This window comes from Antennarius striatus, chromosome 10, assembly GCF_040054535.1.
Source record: "Antennarius striatus isolate MH-2024 chromosome 10, ASM4005453v1, whole genome shotgun sequence".
NCBI classification, from domain to species: domain Eukaryota; kingdom Metazoa; phylum Chordata; class Actinopteri; order Lophiiformes; family Antennariidae; genus Antennarius; species Antennarius striatus.
This window is the reverse complement of record NC_090785.1, coordinates 20,618,988-20,644,247: the sequence shown is the minus strand read 5'-3', so window position 1 is coordinate 20,644,247 and position 25,260 is coordinate 20,618,988. Positions and strand designations below refer to the sequence as shown.

At 42.8% G+C, this 25,260-nt stretch overlaps 1 protein-coding gene across 13 annotated transcripts in view; it reads left to right on the top strand.

The window, feature by feature from the left end:
• The window catches only part of LOC137602366 (long-chain-fatty-acid--CoA ligase 1-like), a 58,393-nt gene that overhangs the window by 3,558 nt on the left and 29,575 nt on the right, over positions 1–25,260 (top strand). For 7 of the 13 annotated variants that reach the window (XM_068325014.1, XM_068325011.1, XM_068325013.1 and 4 more), the window contains 16 exons: positions 1,210–1,330; positions 2,040–2,249; positions 3,061–3,233; positions 3,303–3,489; positions 4,834–4,992; positions 5,081–5,306; positions 7,668–7,820; positions 15,593–15,861; positions 16,582–16,696; positions 20,153–20,217; positions 21,883–21,984; positions 23,677–23,776; positions 23,918–24,093; positions 24,299–24,331; positions 24,440–24,491; positions 24,564–24,637. In XM_068325014.1, coding sequence (XP_068181115.1) covers positions 1,210–1,330; positions 2,040–2,249; positions 3,061–3,233; positions 3,303–3,489; positions 4,834–4,992; positions 5,081–5,306; positions 7,668–7,820; positions 15,593–15,861; positions 16,582–16,696; positions 20,153–20,217; positions 21,883–21,984; positions 23,677–23,776; positions 23,918–24,093; positions 24,299–24,331; positions 24,440–24,491; positions 24,564–24,637 — 2,215 coding nt within the window. The other 6 variants (XM_068325016.1, XM_068325018.1, XM_068325020.1 and 3 more) reach the window with 6 other exon arrangements.

The window sequence follows — 25,260 nt, the reverse complement described above, 5'->3', positions numbered from 1 at the left end:
AGGGGGCCAAGTGTTTTTTTATCATCGCAGTCTGAAGACTTAAGTGAGAATATATTCTTCAGGCTGTTAATTTCCATTGGGCAGAATCGAGTTCTGGACGACTTGGAATCCAGCATTTTCTCTTGGTGTCAGTTAACAGACACGGTTTGGAGATGTGTGTGTTTTTGGAGCACTGCATGCACAATCTTTTCTACAGCATAGTATTAATCGCTCTGTGTGGTCTGAAGTGTATTTGACTGTTTACACAAAACCACTTCAATGTGCTCTTAACCTTCACCTCTGTGAGATTTAATCTTATATGACATTGTGTTTAATAATTGTTCTCGTGAGTTACCTTTATTGAAAGCAGAGGAGACCACTAAGAGTCCGGCCTCCTCCATCCTGGTTACAATACATCAAGTTATGAAGCTGAAGTCATCGAAAACACAGTAAAGTAGAAAGCTCTTCACTTGACTCCAGGGGTTTAAAATAGCCCTGAACCACCGCTCTGGGATCGACAGCAATGATAATGACACATGTTGGAAGTTGAATTATTTGTTTGTTCTGTTCTCATTTAAATCAACAAAAGGTCATCCATTACGGCGCAGTTTTTCTTTATCTCCCACGGTTTTGGGTGGACCCATCAGCCAGTTAGTGGGTGAACATCTAGAGTGGGTTCAGGCTGTGGGTTTTTACTGTTGATCTAACCTTTTGTGATGTGATGGCATCCTCCATGGCAGATGCAGCAACATGCCACACATGGGTTTGGGAGAGCTGTTTCCTGCCAATAAGTCCTTCCTATGTAATGGGCTTAACAATAGTCTCTGAGCCTTTGCAGTCTTGAAAAAGTGGTGGGGTGTGGCCTTAACGTCAGACAGAGATATAATGTCATGTGAGCCAGTCCATTTCAGACAGATGGGGTGTGTGTTTTTTTTCTGCTGCAGTAGATGTTTAAGTTCAAATATAATTCCGTTCTGCCAGGCCAAACATCCTACATGTCTGTTTTGTTTGAGCATCTACATTTTTCCAAGTTTTGTGGAAATCTGTTCACTAGTCTTTTTGTCTTTCTGCTAACAAATGAACCCAACAGACTGGGTGAAAACATCCATGTTACTCTGATCTTGTTATCATTTCCTATCACCAGCCAGCTCTTGGGCTGATATAAAGTATTTTTTTCATTAACATTCGTTTGTCCCTCCTCCTGTCTTTTGATCTTGTGTGTGTCTCCAGGTGTGTGTTGCTGCTGTGTGGGGCTATAGGGCTGCTGGGCTTGGTGGGTGTATACCTGTCTCTGACTGAGAGGGAAACCAGAGAGCCCAGAGACTGGCACGTCAGCGCTGCTCATAAAAAGGTAGGACTAAACAAATCTGTACTGCTAACAAGCTCACACCAGTGAAGAGAGATGTCGTCTCTAGAGAAGAATTATCAATAAAAGAAATAACATCTGGGATGTCAGTAGACATATTTTATGGATTTTTTTTTCTATTCTTGTGTCATGACGCCACTGTTTAGCTCAAGAGTCATGATATCATCGCTGGATGCTGTCCTAACAAATTGGAAACGTGATAAAAATTATCTTTGCTCCCTCTGGGTTGCCAAGGCGATATGCTTGTGGAGTTGGGGCTGTTGTCTGCCTCTTTTTGTATTTTTGGTGGCGTCCTTTGGTTGTCTTTGGATCTCGTAGAAGTCTCCAGCTCCCCAGAGCTACAGGTGGAGGAACACCTCTCCAGATCTGTCTGTTCATCCGTTCATGCATCCATCCTGAGCTTCTGGTTAGACTAAGTCTTGATAGCAGCCCTTGGGATGATGCAACTATCAAATACCTTAAGCGGTTACATATTCATTCTATCTGTCATGAATTACACAACCCTCCATGTTGAAAGGAGAAAAGCCACTCAGACACAGAGAGAACATACAAACGCCAAAGGAATCAAACACAACCTCCTTGCATAACCTTCATACATATGTTATTTAGCTGCAGTACATTGTGTCTCACAGTGAATCATAGAAGTTTCTGCAGGACTTTTCTCCAGTTGTCATGTGATCTGTTTTCCTTGCAGCAGGTACACCAGCATGTGTACAGAGTTCTGGAGGGACAGTGTAATCCCAGCAAAACAAGGCAGAGCCTGTTAACTCAACTTCCTCCTGCCAGTCACATGACCCAGCCCTTTCTGTGGAAAGATGTTCCATTGTCTGAGGATCTCTTCCTTTATGCTCCGCCTTTTGGCTTCAGGGGTCTGCAGGATGAAGTAGAGGAGCTACTCAAGAAGGTGAATGTTCTCACATTTTTATCGTTTTGTTTTCAATGCAGTAATAAAATAATATTTGTTAAATGTTTGTAGAGCAGCTACAGTCCTTCAATGGCACCTTGTATATTTATTGACATAAGGTGGAAGCACAGTGTTGAAGGCTTTTAGTTTAAGATTTTGCTCTGAGTACCTCCCAAATGACTGAGCTGCTGGTCTCTGTCTCTCGGGGTGAGCCCAGAAACTAATTTCAGCTTTTTGGGGTTATCACCCAAAGCTCATGAGCACAGGTCAGGTTAGGAACATAGACCAACCGACGATGCTCCCTTTGCTCCTTCACACAAACACTCACACTCTAGTGGAGCAACCACTGGGAGGACCTTGGAGTCCAACAACCTACCCAGAGACATTTTGGCTGAACATGAAACCTTCAGCTGACAAGCAGACTACTGCTTCAGCTCGGAGTCACAGCCACGCCCTGCTGCTTGGGTGCTGCAGTTCTACGACCCTGTCCAGCTCTCCTTGTATACAGGCCAGTGTCCGGTGTCTCCCCCACGCTCTTCAGACTGTAGGAAGACACAGCAGACCTTCTTTGTTTGTGTGATCCTGGATGAGCTGGACTTCCTGAGGAGCCTGGGCTGCAGATGCTGCTGGACTCCATCTCTAATGACAAGGATACTAGTCATTGTTATTATCACCTTCTATCACTTTTATTTACGTCAAAGTGGCTGAAACTGTTTTAAAATCACTTGCGCTTCGTAAATGGACACATTCATGAACCTGAACTCCAGCTGAGTTGTTCTTATGCTTTAACTTTTGTCACCTGTGTACAAAGATTTCTGTTTCTCCTGCTGTGATCTTTCCTGTCAAGCTGCCAGCCCCTGGTTCTGTTCCGCCGCTGGGAGTCGCTTCAGATAAATGCCAGCGTTGTGTGGTCGTTGGAAACGGAGGCGTCCTCAAGGGTCTGGAGCTGGGCCCTCTGATCGACCGCTTTGACACCATTATCAGGTCAGATACACACCTATAAAGACACTAAGGAGCATTACAGTCACGTGACCTCTTGACTGTCTCCCTCAGGTTAAACAGTGGCCCTCTGGGAGAGTTCAGTGTGGACGTTGGAAATCGGACCAGCATTCGGATGAGTTACCCAGAGGGCACAGCACTCCACTGGGTGGACACCGACCCACAAACCCTGTTTGTAGCGGTGGTGTATAAAGGTGTGGATATCAGCTGGACCTCTGCTATGATCAACAAGCTCTCTGTGGTGAGGAGTGTGAAAACTTGATGGAGAAGTCCTGCAAAGGAAAACAGATGTCTTTTGTCCAGCTTCATTCCTGATCCTGCACCTCAATGAAGGTACAAGACAACCCTGGAGAGACCCTAGAGATGACCTTGGAGATGACCCTGGGGCAGGGGGCATTGTGAAAAAAACCAGCTGTGAGAATAGCAAGCATTCAAGCAAAGCACACGAGAAACATCTGCAGCTCCACTGACCAGTCTCTAGGACACACACACACACACACACACACACAAGAGATGCGTGTAAATTAAAGGTTAGGATCAGAAATGAAGCTGGATAAAAGTTTTAATGCAGTGAATGTGAGTAAACACATTAATATAGAATATTTTAAAGTACTTTATAGCAGCAGTCCCCAACCTTTTTAGCTCCACGGACCAGTTTCATCTAAGACAATATTTTCACGGACTGGCCTTCATTTGCTCGATAATCGTTACGGATGCCAGGACAGCTGTAGTCTAATAATAAATCATCCGCAGTGGTTTTATGTAAAATGCAGACATCAACAGACAATAAAGAAACTTTTTTTCATAAATTGATATATCTGTAAACGAAATAATTGGAAGAAATAATTATATTAAAAACTCGATTTTAAGTGACTGCACTGATGAGGTTTATTTTGAAATACAGAGACTTAAAATCAGTGCATTCAACGTAGGAGAAATATTGATCATTACCAAGAAAAGGGTGAACAAGTCAATCAAATAATAATAATTACAATAATTAGAATTAGTTGTTGGGGACCGCTGATCTAGGGGTAACGGGAGACAATGACACCTGAAGTGTGTTTAAACGCCCTGTCTACTCCGCAGTTTGGTTTTCTTTATGGTCACTGCAGAAAATCCCGCTTCACAAAGACGGGAGATTAGAAATGGAGGCAGGGTTTTCTATACTTTTTGGGCAATCTCAGGATTATCTGCCTTGACTTTAATCCAGAACACTGGTGTGGTTGTGGGTGCTTAATTTAGGGGTAATGACTGATAACCTGTCACGTGGCCGAGACCTGTCAAGCAGGACAGACACATCCATCTGTTTGTGCGTCATTCCACACAGAGGTCACTTTTCAAAATAAAACATCTTCCAGAATCTGAGATAAATAAAAAGGACCGGTAGCGGTCCGCGGCCCGGGGTTTGGGGACTACTGCTTTATAGGAACTGAAAATTTTGAATGGATGGTTAAAAACCTGCAAAGGAAATTAACGTTTGTGCAAAAAGTTAGATGTAGTTAGATCCTGAGAATCAAGATGTTCAGACGAAAGCGGTCCAGGGTTCAAGATCACTGTTGGGACATGTGTCTGCTTTGTGTTTCAGTCTCTGTGGGACTGGCTATTCTTCTGGCAGAAGGTTCCAGATCAAATCCCTCTTGAGCCTCACAAGTTCAGACTTCTAAACCCTCACGTGATCAGAGAGACTGCACTAAATTTACTGAAATACCATCCACCCAAAAAGCGCCTGTGGGGCTGGGAGCAGGTAAAAGAAAACCCTTACGATCTAGTCATCACTCAGACGTCAGATTGTGTCAATAATACTGTATTCTGTCATTGTTTCTTGCCTGCAGACGATCCCCACCATCGGAGTCTCTGCTCTGGATTTAGCCAGTCTGCTGTGTGACGAGGTCAGCCTGGTGGGTTTCGGCTACAACCTCTCCCAGAAGGGGGCACCGCTGCACTACTATGACCACCAGCCTATGAGTGCCATGCTACACAAGACGACTCACAACGTGAACAAAGAGACTGAGCTCTTAAAAGCCCTGGTCTTAGAGGGGGCCATCACCGATCTCACAGGTGGGGTTCACTGCTCTTTCTGCTCCGGCTGACCCGCAGATATTACAGCATTGCTCCTTTGTATTCTTCCTTTAATTCACATAGAATTCTTTTAATTTCCTGTAGAAGGGGGAGGGAGGGGAGCAATATGAAGACCAAAAAACTTTTAAACAAATAAAAGAAGATGATTGTTGATCAAAAACTTGACCTTAAGACTGAAAAGACTGGTTCATGAAATGCTGAGCTTTGATTATAATCTCTACCAGAACTGCAGACAGTTTTTGTCCAATCAACACTGAGCCTAAAGACAACCTGTTGATGTGGACTACCTGTTCTGATGACACAACATTTGAGAACCCCAGAAGTCCAAAGATTCCAACTGAAGCCCGCTACTGAGCACCTGTTGTTGCAAACAAACAAATACACTCTCCCTGGAAAGTTTCGTCTTCATCATTTAGTAGATTTGCACGTGCTAGGAAGGAGCAGGTACTCTCTGTCGCCCTGATGACGGAGAGTACCTGCTGGGGGTACTCTCCTTTGTTCAGCAGAACAAAGGATCAGCTTGTATGCATGTTGGAGACACTGTTTTTATATCAATGGACCAATGAAGTAATGGACTGTTATGAAGTGAATATTTAAAGTTACGGAAAAATGTGGAATTTGTTTTCTTTCTTGATGATTTGCATGAAGTATATTTATCTTCATCTGTTAAAATGTCGTCAAGGATGTTTGTGAAGCAGGCTTCAACTCCTTACTGTGTATGAAAGCATGTTTTAAAGAGGATGGAAGGACTCATGCCTGATGTACTGTCCATTATCAGCAAATAATTAATGATGCAAAGACCAGAAGCCAACACGGCGCAGCCTCTGCAGAGTCCATTCTGATTATGGACACTTGCCAATACTATCCTACAGCGGGAACTATTTATTTGTATATCTGCATTGTGAATTTAAGTATAGTTTTTCACAAACCATTAATGTTTCCCTGGTAATCCCTGAGGACTTGACTAACACTTGCAATAATTAACATTATTCTTTTATGGTCTTGTTTAATGGAAAGAGTAGGATTGCATAGGAGGAATCTGAAACATAAACCTGAAATATAAATTAATATATCTGTCATCTAAAAGGTGATGTTATAATAGAAAGATTATAAATCAACAGAATATGACACAATAACAGAACTATGTGGCCTTCTCTCTTTCTCTGTCCAAACATCGATATCAACATGCTCCCCAGTGGGTTCCGTTGTGTGTCTGCAACCTTCACTTCATGTTTACAGAGACACGACATGAGATGTGATGATTTGTGTGATAACCTACATGATGTCTGTTAGGTCACATGACCACTGGCAGCTGTTACACCCACGTCTTTCAGACAAAGCACTCCAGGCCAAATTTGATGATGTCATGTATTCGTGATGCTGAGGTGTTCATTGATTCAGAATAGTGAACAAGAACTAATCGGCTGGTGTTCATTATTAATGAATGGACACCCTGAAGCCAATCAGAATAGACCGTTCACTAAAACCACTGTATGATGTGATACACTGCAATGTTAATTTGCACGTCTGACTATTTCACTGAACATTAGCAACAGAACACTTGAACAATGACTGTTTGATTTGGTGGTTTGAGTGGGTTGACAGAGTATAAACATGTATTTATGAATTATATATTTTAAGTCATGTTGAATTTGTGTCATTTTGATAATTGACATTTCCACTGTACACAGATTGTGTGATTATTTTTTGAATGCTTGTGCATTAGAAATGTTTCTCTATATTCTTCCAGCTAACAAAAGAAGAGAAAGACATTTCTCCAGCTGGCTTCAAATGCTGTTCCCTCACCAAAAAGAAAGTTTAAAAATGCTTTCCATTATTGCTTTATAAAGAGTTTTAACAAAACGTTTTGTAGGTAGTTTTGTTTTTTGTTTTCTGCAAGAAATACTATTGATTCCGACTTATTTGGTCTTCGAGGGAAAAGAATGCTTGATTTATTATGCTGATTCTTGATTTACACAACTTGTTGTTCAAGGAATCTGAAAGGTCATCTTGACTCTCTCTGGCCACAAAAATACCTTTAAAAACTTTTATGAAGTAACGAGACACAGTTTTGTTTTTAAATATGGCTTTAGATTTTTATCAGTTTTAAATTAATGTACAGGTTTTGGATTGTATTATTGAGTACGTGTGTGTGCAACAGAAACGGCGGTATGGCACTGTGAAAAAATTTGTTTATTTAGATGTAAATGATCACTTATTAACCATTATTACAATTTAACATTGATTTAACATTAACATGAGTGGATTTATAGATTACATATTTTGTCAACAGTTAAGGCAGAAGGATTTTAATTCATCTAATCACATCACTTCCCACAGTGACCTCAGAGCTGCTGAAGGTCAGGAAGGCTTCAGAGGAACAAGGTTCTCCTGCTGTTCCTTTGTCACACAACAAACATCACGCCTGCGTTTTCTCTGGACTGTGGCAGGAATGCGCCTCAAGACATTCATGTGCATGTAAAGAGATGTCTGGTATGTCCTGAGGTCGTGTCACACCAACTGTACACACCCTTTAAAATTAAAAGTAAACATATCTTCATACAGTTAAATTAGTGGAAGACACACTCAGGACTGTAGCTACATTTTAGTTTACGACAAAAAATTTCCAATAACGTATTTCCGTCGATTAAACGTTCGATTAAACGCGTATTAAGCAGAAACTTCCTCAAGAGCTCTTATTTTGAAGATCCGATGCGGAATTACTTTGTTGTTTTAGATGTCCCCGACAAGGAGCGAGAAGCCGGGAGTTTCTGCTGCTCAGAGGTGAGACGAGCTCCAACGGAGGGACGCTGCGGGCGTTTGATAAGCGTAGAACGAATAATTCTCTCTCGGCCGGCTTGTTGTTAGCACCTTAACCTCCAAACCAGCGCGCTAACTTAGTTCCGTGGAAGTGACGGGACTTTTAGGAGCTCCGCTCATCGGCCCCTTAAAGGTATTGAGATTTCTCAGTGACGCGTTCCTTATGACGTGTTATGACGGGTCAGAACGGACTTTCTGACTCCACACTGGGAAGTGAAGCACGTGAGCTTGAAGTCTAACGCGGGGGGGGGGGGGGGGGGGTTCACGTCTAGTCTACCATGAACCACAGTCGTGTGTCCAGGGGGGGGACTTGTACAGAACTGTCTGGGTCCGTTCATCTGGTTTTGAGGTGAAAGGTGAACCGTCTGTGATTGGCTCAGCATGATGACCCACCCTGTTTTTATTGGTTCCTTGGTATGCATCCGCCCCTGCCCCCTATTCCTGCTGTCCCGTTGTTTGGGGGTGGGGTGTGTGTATGGGGGGGAGTCAGGCTTCCTGAGGTGGGTGGGATAGATTAAAAGGGTCACGTGCTTCAGAGCAGGTCGTTGGGCTCACGTCACACATGCGTAGAATCACACCTGTTGAGTTAAACAGAGCAACTCGAGTCGAGCATACACACAGGTGTGTGTGTGTGTGTGCGTGTGTGTGTGTGTGTGTGTGTGTGTGCGTGTGCACGTGTGCAGCCGTGGCCAGAGTTTTTGAGAATGACACAATTATTGGTTTTCATGAGTTTTTATGTTTTTATATCTTTTTGTCCAGTGCTATTATAACATACTGAAATATAATTACAAGCACCTTATAAAGATCAATGGCTTTTATTGACAATTACTTTATGCAAACAGTCAGTGTTTGCACTTTTGACTCTTCTTTTATAAGGCCTCAGCTATTTGCCCCGGCATATTGTCAGTTAACTCCTGGGCCACATCCTGACTGATGGCAGCCCAGTGCTGCATAATTAATTATTTGAGTTTGTCAGAATTTGTGGGTTTTAGTTTGTCCATCCACCTCTTGAGAATTGACCAAAAGTTATTAATGGGATTAAGGTCTGTTAGTCTGTCCGTGATATTTTTCCTGGAAAGAATTGGCTTCTTTGCTGCCCTTCTTGATACGAGGCCATCCTCCAAACGTCTTCGCCCACTGTGCGTGCGGACACACTCACACTTACCTGCTGCAGTTCCTGAGCAGGTTCTGCCCTGGTGGTGCCCCAATGTCTCAGCTGAATCAACTTAAGGAAATGGTCCTGGTGTTTGCTGGACCTTATTTGGCACCCCGAAACCTTCTTCACAACAATAGAATGTCTTGCTTTCAAATTCATGATGATCCAATAAATGGTTGATTTTGGCGCAATCTTACTAGAAGCAATATCCTTGCTTGTAAAACCCTTTTTGAACACAGCATGTGTTTCCTTGCAGGTAACCATAGTTACTCCAGAAGAAGAACAATGATTTCAAGCATCACCTTACTTGTAAAGTTTCCAGTCCGTTGTTGTAACTCAGTCAGCGTGACTGAGTGATCTCAGTCATCAACACTCTGACTTGTGTTTATGGCGTAATCAATGACATGATGTCAGTGGTCATTCTGTGGCATGACTGAAATGGAGTGGAAATGTTTGTCATTTTCGTGGTGAAGAAAGACTTTGCATGTATTTGCAATTCATCTGATCACTCTTCATAACATTGTGGAGTACATGCAAATTGCCATCATAAAAAAACGAGGCAGTAGACTTTGTAAAAATTAATATTTGTGGCATTCTCAAAACTTTTGGCCACGGCGGTTTAAGTGTATGCGTGTTTGTATGAGAAGCTAGTATTAATAACTAATAACTCATTTGTTACATCATAATTAAGACATTTTACATCTGCATCTGACTGACAAATACTTTAGTAATAATAATATTAAGTTTATTTATTTGTACTATGTTTTAATTCAAAGGACTGTGCATCATATTAGTAAGAAGTGCACAATAATAACATACACAATAATAAAAACTAGTACAGCAGCAGATATCAGTGGACAGACAAATCAGAGATGTCCACAACGGTGAACATATGGGTCCTAAGTTGTGCTTTAAGTACCTCACCTGAACTGGCCTTTTTGCCCTAACCTCCACACGGAGTCAATGGAGAGCAGCCAACACAGGAGTATTATGTTAGTGTGTTTACCCGCACCAGACAAAACACAAGTTGCAATGTTTTGCACCATTTGGAAACCTCAAAGTCTTCTCTTTGGCAAACCTGACAGAAGGACATTGCAGTAATCTATTTGCGTTTCAATGAATTCATGAATAGGTTCTATCAACCCCTGTGACCCTCGGAAGTGGAAAAGCAGTTCAGAAAATGAACCAACCAACCAACCAACCAAAGAGGAACTCATCATCGTTAAATAAAAAATTAAATGAAATCTTGATATTCCTGACATGAAAAAAGGCCACTCTGGTCACTGCTTTTATATGTATATGTAACTCAAAAGAAAAAAGCACTCCAAGATTCACAATTCTATCGCAACAATGAATTACACAATCATCTAGAGACAATCTAAACAGTTTGTAAAGGTGCATTAGTTTTGCAAAACAATAACCATCATTTCTGTTAACTGAGTTAAGTAAAAGGACATTTTTACACAACTATCAACTTTTGCGAGACAGGCCTCAGATGTTGAGTTTGTCTGAGCAAAAGGCACATAAAACTGTAAGTCATCTGCATAACAATGACATTAGATCCCAAATCTGACCCAATGGTGCCATGTAAATTCATGATAACAAAGGGCCAAGCACAGACCCCTGTGGTACCCCATACCCAACAGCATGTGGCTCAGAGACTGTACTGTTATAGAAGGAATGCTGAGAACTCGCTGACAACATTTCCAACAAAGCAGCACCTGACTTGAGACACGAAAATAATTTTCAAGGCTGTCCAGTAATAAGCAGCGATCCACTGTGCTGAAATCTGGACTCTGATAGAGTAAGACCAGCACTTACCCTGATCAAAGTCTACAGTAAATAGTTTTCCACCTTGGTGAGAGCTGCTTCAGTTGAATGATTAACCTGGAATGTAGACTGAAATCGATCAAGGAGGTCATCCAAGGTCAAGTGTTTTATCAGCTATATTGACCTAAAGGCTTCTGACAAAAAAGTAAGATTTTAGACTGGTCTATAACTTATAAAGGAATCAGCATCCGAGCAAGGCTTCTTCCATAAGGGTTCAAGTATGCAATTACAGCGTTTTTCCTCAGTAGGAACAATACCTATCTTCCATTTTTTGTGTTTGAATTAGTTGATCATTAATTACCTATTTTTATTACTTAATATGACAGACGTGAGTTCAACGAAATGTGGCATCAGCATAACTTTTGCCATTGAATCAGGCTGAAAGATTTGTCACTGTGACTTCTTATCACTCAGTGTTAAGTGTCTTTGGTGTCTGAGGGTGGTTTCTACTGATTCGTGGTTAGGGGTTAGTTAGGGGTTAGAACTGAAGAAGTCAGTCAGAAGACTTCTTCAGAACTGAAGAAGTCTCTTGGATGAGAGACGAAACGTCTTCAAGAACTTTTTTAACATCCAGTGGATCGACTCTACAGCTTTTGGATAACCATACTGCCACAAGCAGCCAATCAGAGCCTCACGTGGAGCCTGCCTGACCTTTGATTGGTTGACCGGCTGAGGCAACACATTACCTTGTAAAAGAAAGTGTGTGAGCATTCAGTGTTAGCAGTTTGTCAGAGTGCGACGGTTGCCGTAACAGCAGCAGGGTTGTTGTCATTGGACACTTAGCTGGAAAGGAAAACCTCAGATTCACCTGGTGCAGCTCTACAGGTGAGAGGAAGGCGTTCGGTAGGAATATGAAAGTTGTCTGTTGGAGAGGACTTGAAGGGTAGTTCTACTGTTTTAAAAAGCTTTTATGACTTTTTGTTATGGAGGTGGTTTCTTGGTTGTTGGGGTTTTGCATGTGTGTGTTAGCGTGTTGCCATATATATCTTCACCTGTAAACATGTTTGGGTTAGGGTTAGGGAGACAGAGAGAAAACAAATGTAAATTCTCTGTTATATGTCTGAGAACACACATTTAGTGTTGCATCAAAACTAAAACCTTTATTCACATCACGTTACTAAAGAGATTTTATTTTCAGAAATACTGGCTAATACACTGTAGTAACCACTCTCGTGAGCCATGGAGGCAGTCTGAATAGATACAGTAAAGTAGCACCTGCGCAACATTAAATCTTTCACTGTCATTCCTTTAGACTGTTTTTATAGAATGTTAACACCTCTTTCCTACTCATTATTTTACACTCATTCCCGTTAAGTAGGTGGCTGCTGAAGGCCTCATAGGTGATGTATGTTGGTCCCTGTACTGTTCATGTACGGTTTCCTTCTGTGCTGCTGATAATATGTTAGATGATTGTCTAATTTTCAATTTCCATGCAAAAGGCTGTCTTTCATTGATTCTTGCAGTGGTTAAATGCTGATAAATGATGATAGAAATTCTTAATACAAAAATGTAACCCAGTACGCAGAAAACAATGTATTTTATAATGTAAACTGAGAAACTGTTTGAGATGTTAGGTTGGGTAAGGTGAGTCCTCCATGTTACACATTCTTCATTGTATTCTGTCAATAACTGATCTAATCTTCCAAGATGTAATCATTGATCAGCACAGTCTTGTCATGCAGCAATCAGTGTCATCCCTCATGGGTTTCTGGGGGGGGGGGGTTTGGGCCTCAGGTTATGTATGGTCTCAAGGGCCCCATGGAGGTGGCCCTGTGTGTGACTTGTCCTGAAACTCTGATTCTATCTTTACGTCTCCTTGAATATGTTTGTTCCAAAACAGAAAACCTCTCCTCTTCTTTATTTAGCACACACAATGGGAACCTGACGCACCTGTTAAACTTGTACCATCACACAGCACATTCGGATCAAATATCCGCTCAATCTTATCTAATTATACTGTAACGTCAACCGCATCTGAATGGCTGAACCTGCTTTTCTACAGTGCTAGCAATGGATTCAGTGGACTACTGCAAGCAACTGAAAAAACAAACAATCGGAACTACCGAGACTATAAGTCTTCACCTTTCACACCTGAGTTCAACTTATCATTAGAGGTCACATAAGCTGTTGTCTCCTATTGAGACTCATTGTCTTGGTGGTTTTGGTCCGTTGTTTTCTGGACTCTAGCAGTCAGTCAGAACTGAAGAAAATTTTCAGAGGAGAGGAGAAAATCTTCAGCCAATCAAACAAGTCCAATTGACTATTGCTGCTTGTCTTGGTTTACCTAAAATAAAACAACAAACTACTGATGTGTTGACGTTTGTGTTCCCTTGGATACGCTGTGAGTTCTCGTGACTTAGTACAGTATATGTCTTGACTGTTCATCCAGTACTTCCAGCAGGTCCAGATTCAATTCTGCCAAAACCTCAGTTTGGTAGAACATACCAGCAAACTAGTGTCAGCCCCCTCATCCTCAGCTGTATCTTGTGTTTTTTGTTTATTGTCACATTTTAGACTACAGTTAAGGATAGATAGAGGGGAAGACCCCCTTCCAGGGGAGCATGGTGAGGGATCAAATACATTGTCATCTCATTTTAAATGGTGATATGAGTGATTACAAATGAAAAATGTTTCTGCAAGGCAAGAAAATCATAGTTTGTCATACATTTGTGGACTACTAAGATTGTATTCATCAGACGCAGGCATGCAACAGTCACTGAAGGCTAACACTCAAACCTGAAGGTGTTGGTCTTGCATGCTACTCGACAGCAGAGCCAAATGCCTCTCCTTCACATAGCTGTCATTTTGTACGTGTCCAGGCTTGTAGCAGTTTCAGTAGTTTGTCAGTGACAAGCTAGTGTACTGGTGCTGTTGTTGATGTGACAGCAAGGGATGAACTTCTCTATTTCACACACAACGTGTTTTACAAGCGTCAGCTCTCTTGATCAGAAGGATCCTCTTAAAATGGAATAATTGTGTAAGTTATTTATGACATGGCAAACACGGCAAAATAGACTGAAAAGTTATTTGTCTTACATATTGCTAACATGGGCGGCACAGTGGCGTAGTGGGTAGCGCTGTTGCCACACAGCAAAATGGTTCCCAGTTTCAGTTCCACTCTGTGTGGAGTTTGCCTGTTTTCCCCATGTCTGTGTGGGTTCTCTCCGGGTTCTCCGGCTTCTTCCCACCTCCAAAAACATGCACTTCAAGCAAATTGGCCAGTTTCAAATTGACTGTAGGTGTAAGTGTGTGTGTTCGTGTTTGTCTGTCTACATGTACCTCCCCGCTGCACTGGCGTCGCACTTGGAGTGTCCCCTGCCTCATGCCCACAGTTGGCTGGGACAGGCTCCAGCAACCCCGCGACCCGCAACAGCGGGACAAGCGTATGTAGAAAATGAATGAATGAATGAAAAAGTTTGGGAGATAGATGTGAGAGGTAGAAGAGGAGAGAAATGGAGAGGGAAAAGGGGAGGTAGACCTGTGCAATGAACACATCAGTGTGTCATTATTATAACTACTGTACTGCAGTAACTACACTGGCAATAATTTCAAAAAAAAAAAAGTGTTAACCTGAGAGCTTGTTACTGCTACAACATTGGCCATTGTGCAACTCTGAGAATTAATAAAAATAACATCAAACACAATTTAGGACATTAATTTGACAAGCTGGTGCCCATTTTGTAGTTTATGGTCAAAGCACAGTTTTGACCTATTTATTTTTTAGACATTCTGATCTTTTGTGCTCTCGCGGCCCACATAAAATGATGAGGTGGGCCACATTTGCCCCTCGGGGCCTTGAGTTTGACACATTTGATCTAGAGAATCGAAACACCCCAACAAAGACCAGACGCCAGTGAAGTGGAAACCAGTTTCAAATTATACAGCAATGATGAGGGAAAGAGAGAAGGAGAGAGAACGTTTACTAAACATTTCATACCAAGTAGTCGTGATCTCAGTTTTAAGTGATTAAAGTGATATTTGATATTTTCGGTAAGGCCTGCAGCCCTAGCCTTTTCAGTATGTTTGGATGGACGGTGTTTGTGTGATGTGATTACATGTAGATTATGTCCTTTGTCTTTACCACCGCGGTGCACTGGCGTCGTGCCCGGAGTGTCCCCCCCCCGCCTCACGCCCTATGCCGCCGAGATAGGCTCCGGCTTCCAGTGACCCGCTGCGGCAGATGTAGCGGTGGTAATCTGAAGATGACTGACTGACTGTGTCTTTAACACATGTACAGCATGCATTAACCGTGTTTGTGTGAATAGCTCTAAATCATGGCATTAAGTTAAGGCTCTGGTCACGCTTGAACACTCAGGACTCAGGTGTTCAATAATCATTACAAAAACATGAAACGGTAGGGATGTGATTTGTTGGTGGTTGAGGTAACAAACCTCCTAAAGTTATAGAAGAAAAAGACTTGCAGAGTAAATGATGAGCTTCCTTCTCTCTTCCTGTTTAGGGTCCTCCTGGCCAGAATCCCACCACACACACCTTCCTACAACAAACACACCAGCTTTCCTCACCAGCAGCACCATGTTCAACCACGAGTTCTTTCAGAAGCTGACACTACCAGATCTAAATGATGTCAGTCAGTACATCAGCAGCGTCTCCACCCCTCTATTGTTCAGCATTGGAGCAGTGACCGCTGCAACCACCTACTACCTGGCAACGCGACCCAAAGCCATCCCGTTCATCTACGATCTCCAAATGCAGTCAGTGGAGGTGTCGGTGAGTTTAAGGTTCACGTATGTCTGTAGTGTCTTTGGGTCTGTGCTCACCATGTTCAGCTAAGCATCGTGGGTGATCCAATCACAAGAAGACAGTCCAGTTATGGCTCAGACAATCACTGAATGTGGTCTCAGTGGTCAGACATCAGAGGCTCCTCGGATGAACTTGCAGATCTCCAGCATTGATGTTACTTTTATTCCAACGATGTAAATGTTAAAAAAATACAGAGAAGAAGCAGAAGCTCGTTAGTTCCCACAACTATGTCTTAAAAAAATAAAATTTAAATATATAAAATCACACACACATACACACACGCACGCACACATGCACGCACGCACGCACGCAGAGGTATGTGAACATACCCCAATATTCAGGTTTTGAATGTCCTTCATTTCAACTGGATCTTGAAAATTATTATTATTTTTATCATATGTTTAAAAATAAAATAAATTTACAAGTTACAGTTTCAGTTTTTATGTCAGTTTTGATAATGGTCCATAAGGTAAAGGGCTGATAGGTCAAAGGTCAGGATCTTGTGATAACACCCTGGCGGGCAGCAGTGACTTGCTCTAGACAAATGTCAGAACCTCTTTTTGAGGCATTTTTCATCAAACCCTTCATCCAACCCTTCATTCAAACCTTCATTCAACACTTCATCCAACCAAACTACCAGTAGAATCCGTGTCTGCTCTCATCAGGAGCGTTTCTTTCTCCTGTCAGGGTGTTGTGTCGGCTCGCCGATCAGTGCTACTGGATGGAGATGACCAATTGACACACACCTATGAGGACGCCAGGACAATGTACGAGTTCTTCCTCAGAGGGCTCAGGGTCTCCAGTGAGTCACAGACACAGCACAGTGATGTCATAATTATGTTTTAATGTTTCATCTTTGGACTGAATGTGGTTACATCCTGCTTGAAAGCGGTGATGTATTGTAATTGTCAGTGTTTGTGTGTTCGTCCGTTCGTTCGTTCGCCCGTTAGTATGTCCACCAAATATCTTTGCAACCGTTGCAGATAGAAAGATGAAACAAAAAGCACATTACTCAGGCAGCAAAGGGGATGAAAATGAGATGATGACTGACCTTGAGAAAACTACACTGTTAAAAAAAAATAAAGAGAACACTAAAGTAAAATGTAGATCTGAATGAATTAAATATTTTTATTAAATACTTTGTTCTTTCCATAGTTGAATGTGCTGACAACAAAATCACACAAAAATTATCAATGAAAATCAAATGTGTCAACCGATGGAGGCCTGTATTTGGAGTTATGGCATACTGACTTGAGCCCCTTGCTCCTCTAGGGTGCATAGGCCGTTGACAAATGCTCTCCATTTCACTCGGTTTGTAGCTGGTCTTTCGAGGTCTCCCCAGTTGAGCCCACCGTCTGCCATTTCTGCTTTAATGCTCCTTCTCCAACTGTTCTTGGGGTGACCTTATTTCCGTCCTTTTCCCTTGGTTCCATTTCAGAGCTTGTCGGGCAATGTTTGCTGCGGGTTCCTGAGGGTATGGCCAATTCAACTCCACTTTCTCTTCTGAATTTGTATGCCAATAGGATCCTGGTTTGCTCTTTTCTACAGGTCCACATTGGTTACTTTGTCTTCCCACCAGATGTGAAGGATTCGTCTTAGGCAGGTGTTGATAAAAGTTTGCAGCCTTTGTGTTGTGAGTTTAGTTGTCCTCCATGTCTCTGATCCATACAGCATCACCTGTTTTACATTGGAGTTAAAGTTGCACAATCTGGTGTTGATGGAGGTGTTCTTTGAGCTCCAGATCTTCTGAGCATGTAAAACACCACTCTAGCCTTGTTAATTCTGCTTCTTATGTCAGCATGGGTATCTGCGGTTGTGTCCACCACACTGCCTAGTAAAAGCTTCTACCTCTTCTAGGGCAGTGTTGTTAATACAGATACGGTGGTTGGCGTGGATCTTGATAACCTGTGACTTTGCTGTATTGAGAGTGAGACCAAGTTTTATTGCAGACTTTGCAAGCCTGTCTGTCTTTTCTTGCATCTGTTCTTGTGTATGTGAAAGGAGAGCTACAATATGTCACCCGCAAACTCAAGATCACATAGCTGTTCCCACAATGTCCACTGAATTCCATTTCTCTTCCCCTCTGTTGTTTCCCTCATGACCCAGTCAATTGCCAGGATGAACAGAAGAAGTGGTTTAAGCTGTCATAAAAGATGGCCTTGACTTGACTTTCCATTCAGTTAGAGCCTTTCTAGCATCCTTTGTCATCATGAGGGCCACTTCCTCTCTATGAATCGCTCCCTCTTCTTTATATCCAGAATAGATAACGGACTGCCCACTCCCAACTGTGTCCATCTTGTTTTTGCCAGGCCCAAGACAGAGTGCTTGTAGCGCTCCATTTCTTTTGCGACTGTTGCGGCCTTGCCAGCCAGGAACATGGTTCTGATGTTCCATGTCCCTATAGGATTGGATTTTCTTGGCGTAAGAAGGTGTGTCGGCTGAGATGCGTCATAGTCCCTTCTGCTGGCGCACCTTCTTCTACCAGGTGTGTGATTCGGGTTTTGTTTGTCATCGTTTCTGTGACTACCTCTTTTTTACAGGATGGTAAAGTTACCCCCACGCCCAACCCCCAACCTGGGGGACCAGGGACTGATTCGTCTCCCTCCTCACCCTTGACCTGTCCAGTTTGGTTGAACCTGTCGGGGGCATAAACCCCCTCCAGCATAGTATCGGGTTCACTGGAGTATGCAAGCCCCTCCACCACGACAAGGTTACAGTCCAGGAGGGGGGATTTGGAGTTATACTCAAAATTAAAGTGGAAAAACACACTACAGGCTGATCCAACTATGATCTAATGTCCTTTAAACAACTCAAAATTAGGCTCAGTAGTGTGTGTGTGGGACCTCCCTACAAGGCATGCTCCTGATGAGGTGGCAGATGTTCTCCTGAGGGATCTCCTCCCAGACCTGGACTAAAGCGTCTGCAAACTCCTGGACAGTCTGTGGTGCAACTTGGCATTGGTGGATGGAGTGAGACACGATGTCCTAGATGTGCTCAATTGGATTCAGGTCTGGGGAACCGGCAGGCCAGTCCATAACACCATTACTGACCCACTGCCAAACCGGTCATGCTAGAGGATGTTGCAGGCAGCAGAACGTTCTCCACGGTGTCTCCAGACTGTCACATGCTCAGTGTGAACCTGCTTTCAACTGTGAAGAGGACAGGGCGCTAGTGGTGAATTTTCCAATCTTGGTGTTCTCTGGCAAATGCCAAACAGGTTTGTCCTGGAAAGGAGAGGAATGAAGGTTAGACGCAGTAAGACAGAGTACATGTGTGTGAATGAGAGGGACCCAAGTGGAAGAGTGAGGTTACAGGGAGAAGAGATCAAGAAAGTGGAGGATTTTAAGAACAATGGAGAGTGTGGAAAAGAGGTGAAGAAGCGTGTACAGGCAGGATGGAATGGATGGAGAAAAGTGTCAGGTATGATGTGTGACAGAAGAGTTTCAGCCAAAATGAAAGGAAAGGTCTACAATACTGTGGTGAGACCAGCGATGTTGTTTGGTCTAGAGGAAAAGACAGGAGACAGATCTGTAGGTAGCAGAGATAAAGATGCTGAGGTTCTCTTTGGGAGTGACCAGGATGGATAGGATCAGGAATGAGTACATCAGAGGGAGAGCACATGTTAGACGTTTTGGAGACTGAGGTTTTGGAGGCCAGACTGAGATGGTTTGGACATGTCCAGAGGAGAGAGTGAATACATTGGTTTAAAGATTCTGAGTTTTGAACTGCCAGACAGGAGGCCTAGAGGAAGACCAAAGAGGAGGTTTATGGATGTAGTGAAAGAGGACATGAAGGTAGTTGGTGTGAGAGAAGAGGATGTGGAAGACAGGGGTAGATGGAGGCAACTGATTTGCTGTGGCGACCCCTGAAAGGAAAAGCCGAAAGGAAAAGAAGTACACTCAGGCACCAGATAAGGTAGAAAGACAAGGGAGAAGGCCAGTGTGAATAAGACCTCTAAGGTCAGTGACAGTACGTCAGAGAACCAGCTTTGATCTTTGACCTATGCAAGTAGGTCAGGGTAAAAATTTTAATTCAGCGGTGTCGCGGGATGTTGCAGTCTCTAACTGCATTGGTTCTTGTTGACTTTGAGCCTGAATGTTATGAACTCTGTCGTCCTCGGTGTGTGAGCTGACAACCGTCTCTCTGCACTGTTGACACTATGGTTTGTTACCAAAACAGGTCTCATATGTCAGAGAGAACAGCGGTGATGAGGTGTTTAAGCACACTAGAGTAGCACTGAAAACTGTCTCCCCCCCAGGTAATGGTCCTTTTCTGGGCTCCAGAAAACCAAAGCAGCCCTATGAATGGATGTCCTACGAGGAGGTGAGTGCTGTCATCAAGATGTTCTCCTTCTCACTGGAAGGAAATGTTGGTGATATTAAATTATTTACATTTATTTTGTAATAATATTATTTAAATTACAAACACATGAAACTGTAGATTGATGCTCACCTCATTCATCTTCATCGTCCGTCTCACATTTACATTTCCTCATTATACCTGCTGCAACTTTCAGTCATTCACAATATGTTACTAAAGTTGTTAGCTGCAAGCATGCTTGTCTAACTTCTTACTTAGTGGACAGAGCAGAGGATATTATTGACCTATCGTTGTTCTATTCAATCCGAGGAAATGGATTACAGCTTTTATTTACAAATGTGGCTCAGTGGTAGAGCGCGCTGTAGAGCGGGTTGTCCAATGTTCAGAGATCGGCGGTTCGATTCCCGCTCCCGCCCAAAAAAACACCCGGAGGTGAGCTGACAGTGGGAGGTGTCAGCTCACGTCCGGAGCACTGCCGAGCGCCCTTGAGCGAGGTGCTGTCCCCCTTATAAGTTGCTCATTTGGGGCGCACCACAAAGCAGCAGCCCGCCACTCTACCTCCTCTGCACACGTGCAGGCCCCCTGTGTGAGTTTGTTTGTTCAGGGCCTGTACACATTAACATATGCATGTGATTTGATTGGACTAACTAGAGTGTGCTCTTAATTTCTCTTAGGGGATTACTAAAGTATATTAAATTAAATTAAATGTCTGCTTACTTTTGGCTGAATGTACAAGTCAAAAGAAACCATTAGAAAGGTCCTCGCCCGAGACGAGGTGGAACAGGACAGGCCTGACATGTTTCGAAAACCAAAGACCGACACTCGTTCTGATCTTACCACTCAGCACACAAACCTTTTGACTTGACCTGTTTGAAATCACGCAGAAAGACAAACATCCACCAGCTCTGAGCTCATCACCCACATTTTTATTCAAGATAATCAAATGACCTTTGTTTTACAAAATCAGTGTTCATGAGAACCTACCATCATTCCAATTGTTCAAGTCAGCCTGTCGGTGAATTAGAGATCATCACAGTGATCGTCAGCTGCCAGGTGCCTGAAAACGTTTGCTGAGTGTAATTTAAAAATAAAGCCACTGAAAGCAAATGGATTATTTAGACTAGTAGCACACCCAAACCACTAACCAACCCACCGAACCTACAGCCTTACATTAAAGTCAAAACGTCAACAGGAAACAGACCACAAATAAAATAATGTAACAAGTAGTGCAAATAATAAATTAGTGATAACAACCTGGCATGTTGTGATGATACACAGGCTTGTCTGGCGCTCCAGAGAAAGACACAACCCAACACTACTAACGAGACTCGAGTTTACTAGTTTAGAGGTTAGATAATCAGCATCTTAGAAAAAGCTGAAAATAGTTATCAAATGTTTTTTCTATCAACTCATCCGATTAGCTAATTGAATCTTGACGTTTTCATAGTTTCTCTGTGAAGTAAACAGTAGCTGTTTAGCTAATAATAAATCCTCCAGCAGCGCCTGAGGTCATGCAATGTGTTGTTTGTTTGTTTACATCAGTGAAACAGCTATAAAAGCAAGACTTTTATTTGTGTGTGTGTGTGTGTGTGTGTGTGTGTGTGTGTGTGTGTGTGTGTGTGTGTGTGTGTGTGTGTGTGTGTGCATGCGCACGTGTGTGTATGTTAGGTGAAGGAGCGAGCAGAGAATTTGGGTTCAGCATTTCTTCACAAAGGACACTCCAGAACTTCCGATTCCCACATTGGCATCTTCTCCCAGAACCGACCTGAGGTACCGACGTGCGTCTTCACCCACACAGCTCCTCACCAAGACGTCCATTTAAACCGCACTCCTTTGAACAATAACTCAAGATCTGAACGATCCCAAAGAACTGACAAAGACCGTAAATCGTGTATAACTGCAGATGTGTGAGAACAACAGGACGGATGTGATTTGACGTCTTATGGACATAAAGTAGCATTATTTTGGACAAGAAGTCAGTAGAAATATCAAGCGTGAGGATCAGTGATGCTTCAGTGAGACGGACACACACACACACAAACCAGTTCTCTATATTTGGTTTATTGTTTCAGATCCAAACATAAGGAAAACAACAAAAACTGATTTTATTAAGATCATTGAGGCTGTTGTGGAGATCCTGTATCTATTGAAGTTAAATGAATCATGGGTATGCATCGCTTTTGGGTCAGACATAGAAAGAATCATCACACAGAAGGCGACGAAAGTTTGATCAAACCAAGCTGTGATCAGAATCAGGCTGACCTCATTTCAGGACAGTTCCTGGTATCAACACAACTTGAACTTAAATAACTTGTACACATTCTTGTCTCATTAGGACAAGTGAGGACACAGACACATGATATCACATGATAGGTTTGACACTATCTGGTGACTGTGTGTACCTTGGAAGTGGTCCAGAGAAATACCGGTCTTTGCTGTTTCATCTAGATAGTATTGAACTTGCACTGCAGTGCTGTTCTGAGTCGCTCCTCTCAGAAAGGACCATTAGTTGCCTTGTTTTGTTGGTGGTGCAGCTTTCTACCATATGGCTATAAAGCTGCTGCGAACTCAACTCATTGAACACAAAACCAGCCGCTTCATGAAGACCAGGCACTGCAGTCACCGGGTTCAAGATGGTATAACTGTCCACATTTCCACATTGCTCGGCTCGGAAAAACAAAAAAATCATAAGTTATTTTAGGATTTTCTTGCATTCATGCATAAATAAGATGATATCAAGCAAAAAAATTATAAACTAATTGAACGTTTCCCTTTTGGACCAACAGTTAAGGATTTTACACTTTTTGCATCCGTGGCCCTCAGCAGAACCCCTGACATTATGGCTCCACTCAGCAAAGTTAGAGACCTGTTGGGTTTGCAACGCTAACAGAGTCGACATGAAACATTCGTTTTTCAAGCTGCCGGGTGATTTTTTACCTGATATAATATACCCAACAAGAAGTACTTGTCATCAAAATATGTCAAAATATGACTACACATGAATATTAGTGTTTGTTTGTTTTTTTAAATTTTCAACTGACATGTCTAACATAATGAAAGAAAAGTGTCATGGGGGGATGATAAAAAAATGTTCCAAAATTACTGGAAAATTAGGAATTCACAAATAAAAAACATCCTAAAAAAAGAAAAACACAATTACACTGGAAACACCCACACCTTCAAAGACATCAAAGTCAGTGCTGAAACTACCCAGAAACCCACAACACTCATACAAACGCAACATATTAAAAATCGTGAAAATAATTTGCTCGGGCGAAAATCCCCCAGCGATGGTGTTCTAGGGGTAAGTCTCATTAAGTCCTGGTTCACGGCAGACGCTTGTTCAATAAAGGTGTTAACCTATTCAAACATGTGTAATGTCATGACAGTCCGCGTCCTCATGTTCCCGGAGCTTCAGTTGATCTGATTCAGTGCTTCATGCTTTGACTGTTGTGTGTGCAGTGGAACGTGACTGAACTGGCCTGCTACACGTATTCTCTGGTGGCTGTCCCTCTGTACGATACGCTGGGACTGCAGGCCATCCAGTACATTGTGGACAAAGGTAACACACTGCAGCAGCTTGAACACACACACACAGACACACACACACACACACACACACACACACACACACACACTCCTCAGGGTGGAGTTGGTGACCAGCTACAGCCACATTGTCTGCGTTTGCACTCCATTCCTTCAGCTTCCATCAAGACGGTCGTCTGTGATGTTGACGACAAAGTCACCTTGCTGCTGGACTGCATCAAGGACAAGAAGCACACTCTGAAAACCATTGTTGTCATGGAGACCCCTGATGCAGGCCTGGTCAGCAGAGGTCAAGAGGCTGGGATCCACATCCTCAGTCTGCAGGAGATGGAGGTCGGCACCACCGTTTGGTTCCTTGTCTCTTTCTGATTATTCCATTTTTTCTTGTTTCATTCTTCTGTTTTTAGGAATAGAACATTTTTATTTATTGAATCCCTGCCACAAACTGAGAATGGAGATCATCCTATATGAACTTTCAAAATGTCAACATACTTTTTTTAAATTCTACACATAACGTTGTGTTATGTCTTGTCCTCAGGCAATCGGGAAGGCCCACCATCACCAACCAATGGTGAGCAGCTTGCTACCAGTGACAACGTGTCCATGATTAAAATGACAATACTGTTGTGTTGAAAATGTGGATTTGAGTGTTTGTTTATTGTCACACCCGTCCCTCCAGCCTCCACAACCTGGGGACATGGCTATTATCTGCTTCACCAGTGGGACTACAGGTGATTGAATAATTAGTGATATAAAGGGTGAATAACGCATTTCATTTAAACGTGTGTGGGTTGTGCTTTCAGGAAACCCAAAGGGAGCCATGCTGACTCATGGGAATATTGTGTGCAACTGCTCAGCCTTCATCAAATTAACAAAGGTGAGCTGCAGTTAAGAAACTCTGGATTGAATGGGGAGGATTCCTTCTTTAACTCCGTCCTCTCTACCTCACTATCACCTCGTTCTTCTCCCCTCTTCATTTCCCTATTTCTTCTACACCTCTTCTTTCTTCTTTTTCCTCTTTTCTCACTTGTGTTGTTAACTCAGAAGCCGAAGTGTGAGTGTCAAATGAAAAGTCAAACCCCCAGCCCTTTCTTCAGGAAAGTGTTCATATCCTGTCTGGACAGATAGATATTTAGTTAGTTAGTTACCTACTTACTTGCTCACTTAATTTATCCTGAAGGAAATTCCATACAACCAAACAACAGTATTTGGAAGTAAATATTTCATTTCATTTATCCGTCCATCCATCCATCTTCCACCGCTTATCCGGAATCGGGTCGCGGGGGCAGCAGCTTCAACAGGGAGCCCCAAACTTCCCTTTCCCCGGCCACATCCACCAGCTCTGACTGGGGGATCCCAAGGCGTTCCCAGGCCAGTGTTGAGATATAATCCCTCCCCCTGGTCCTGGGTCTGCCCCGAGGTCTCTTCCCAGCTGGACGTGCCAGAAATACCTCCCTATGTGCGGATGCCCGGAGGCATCCGCACCAGATGCCCAAACCA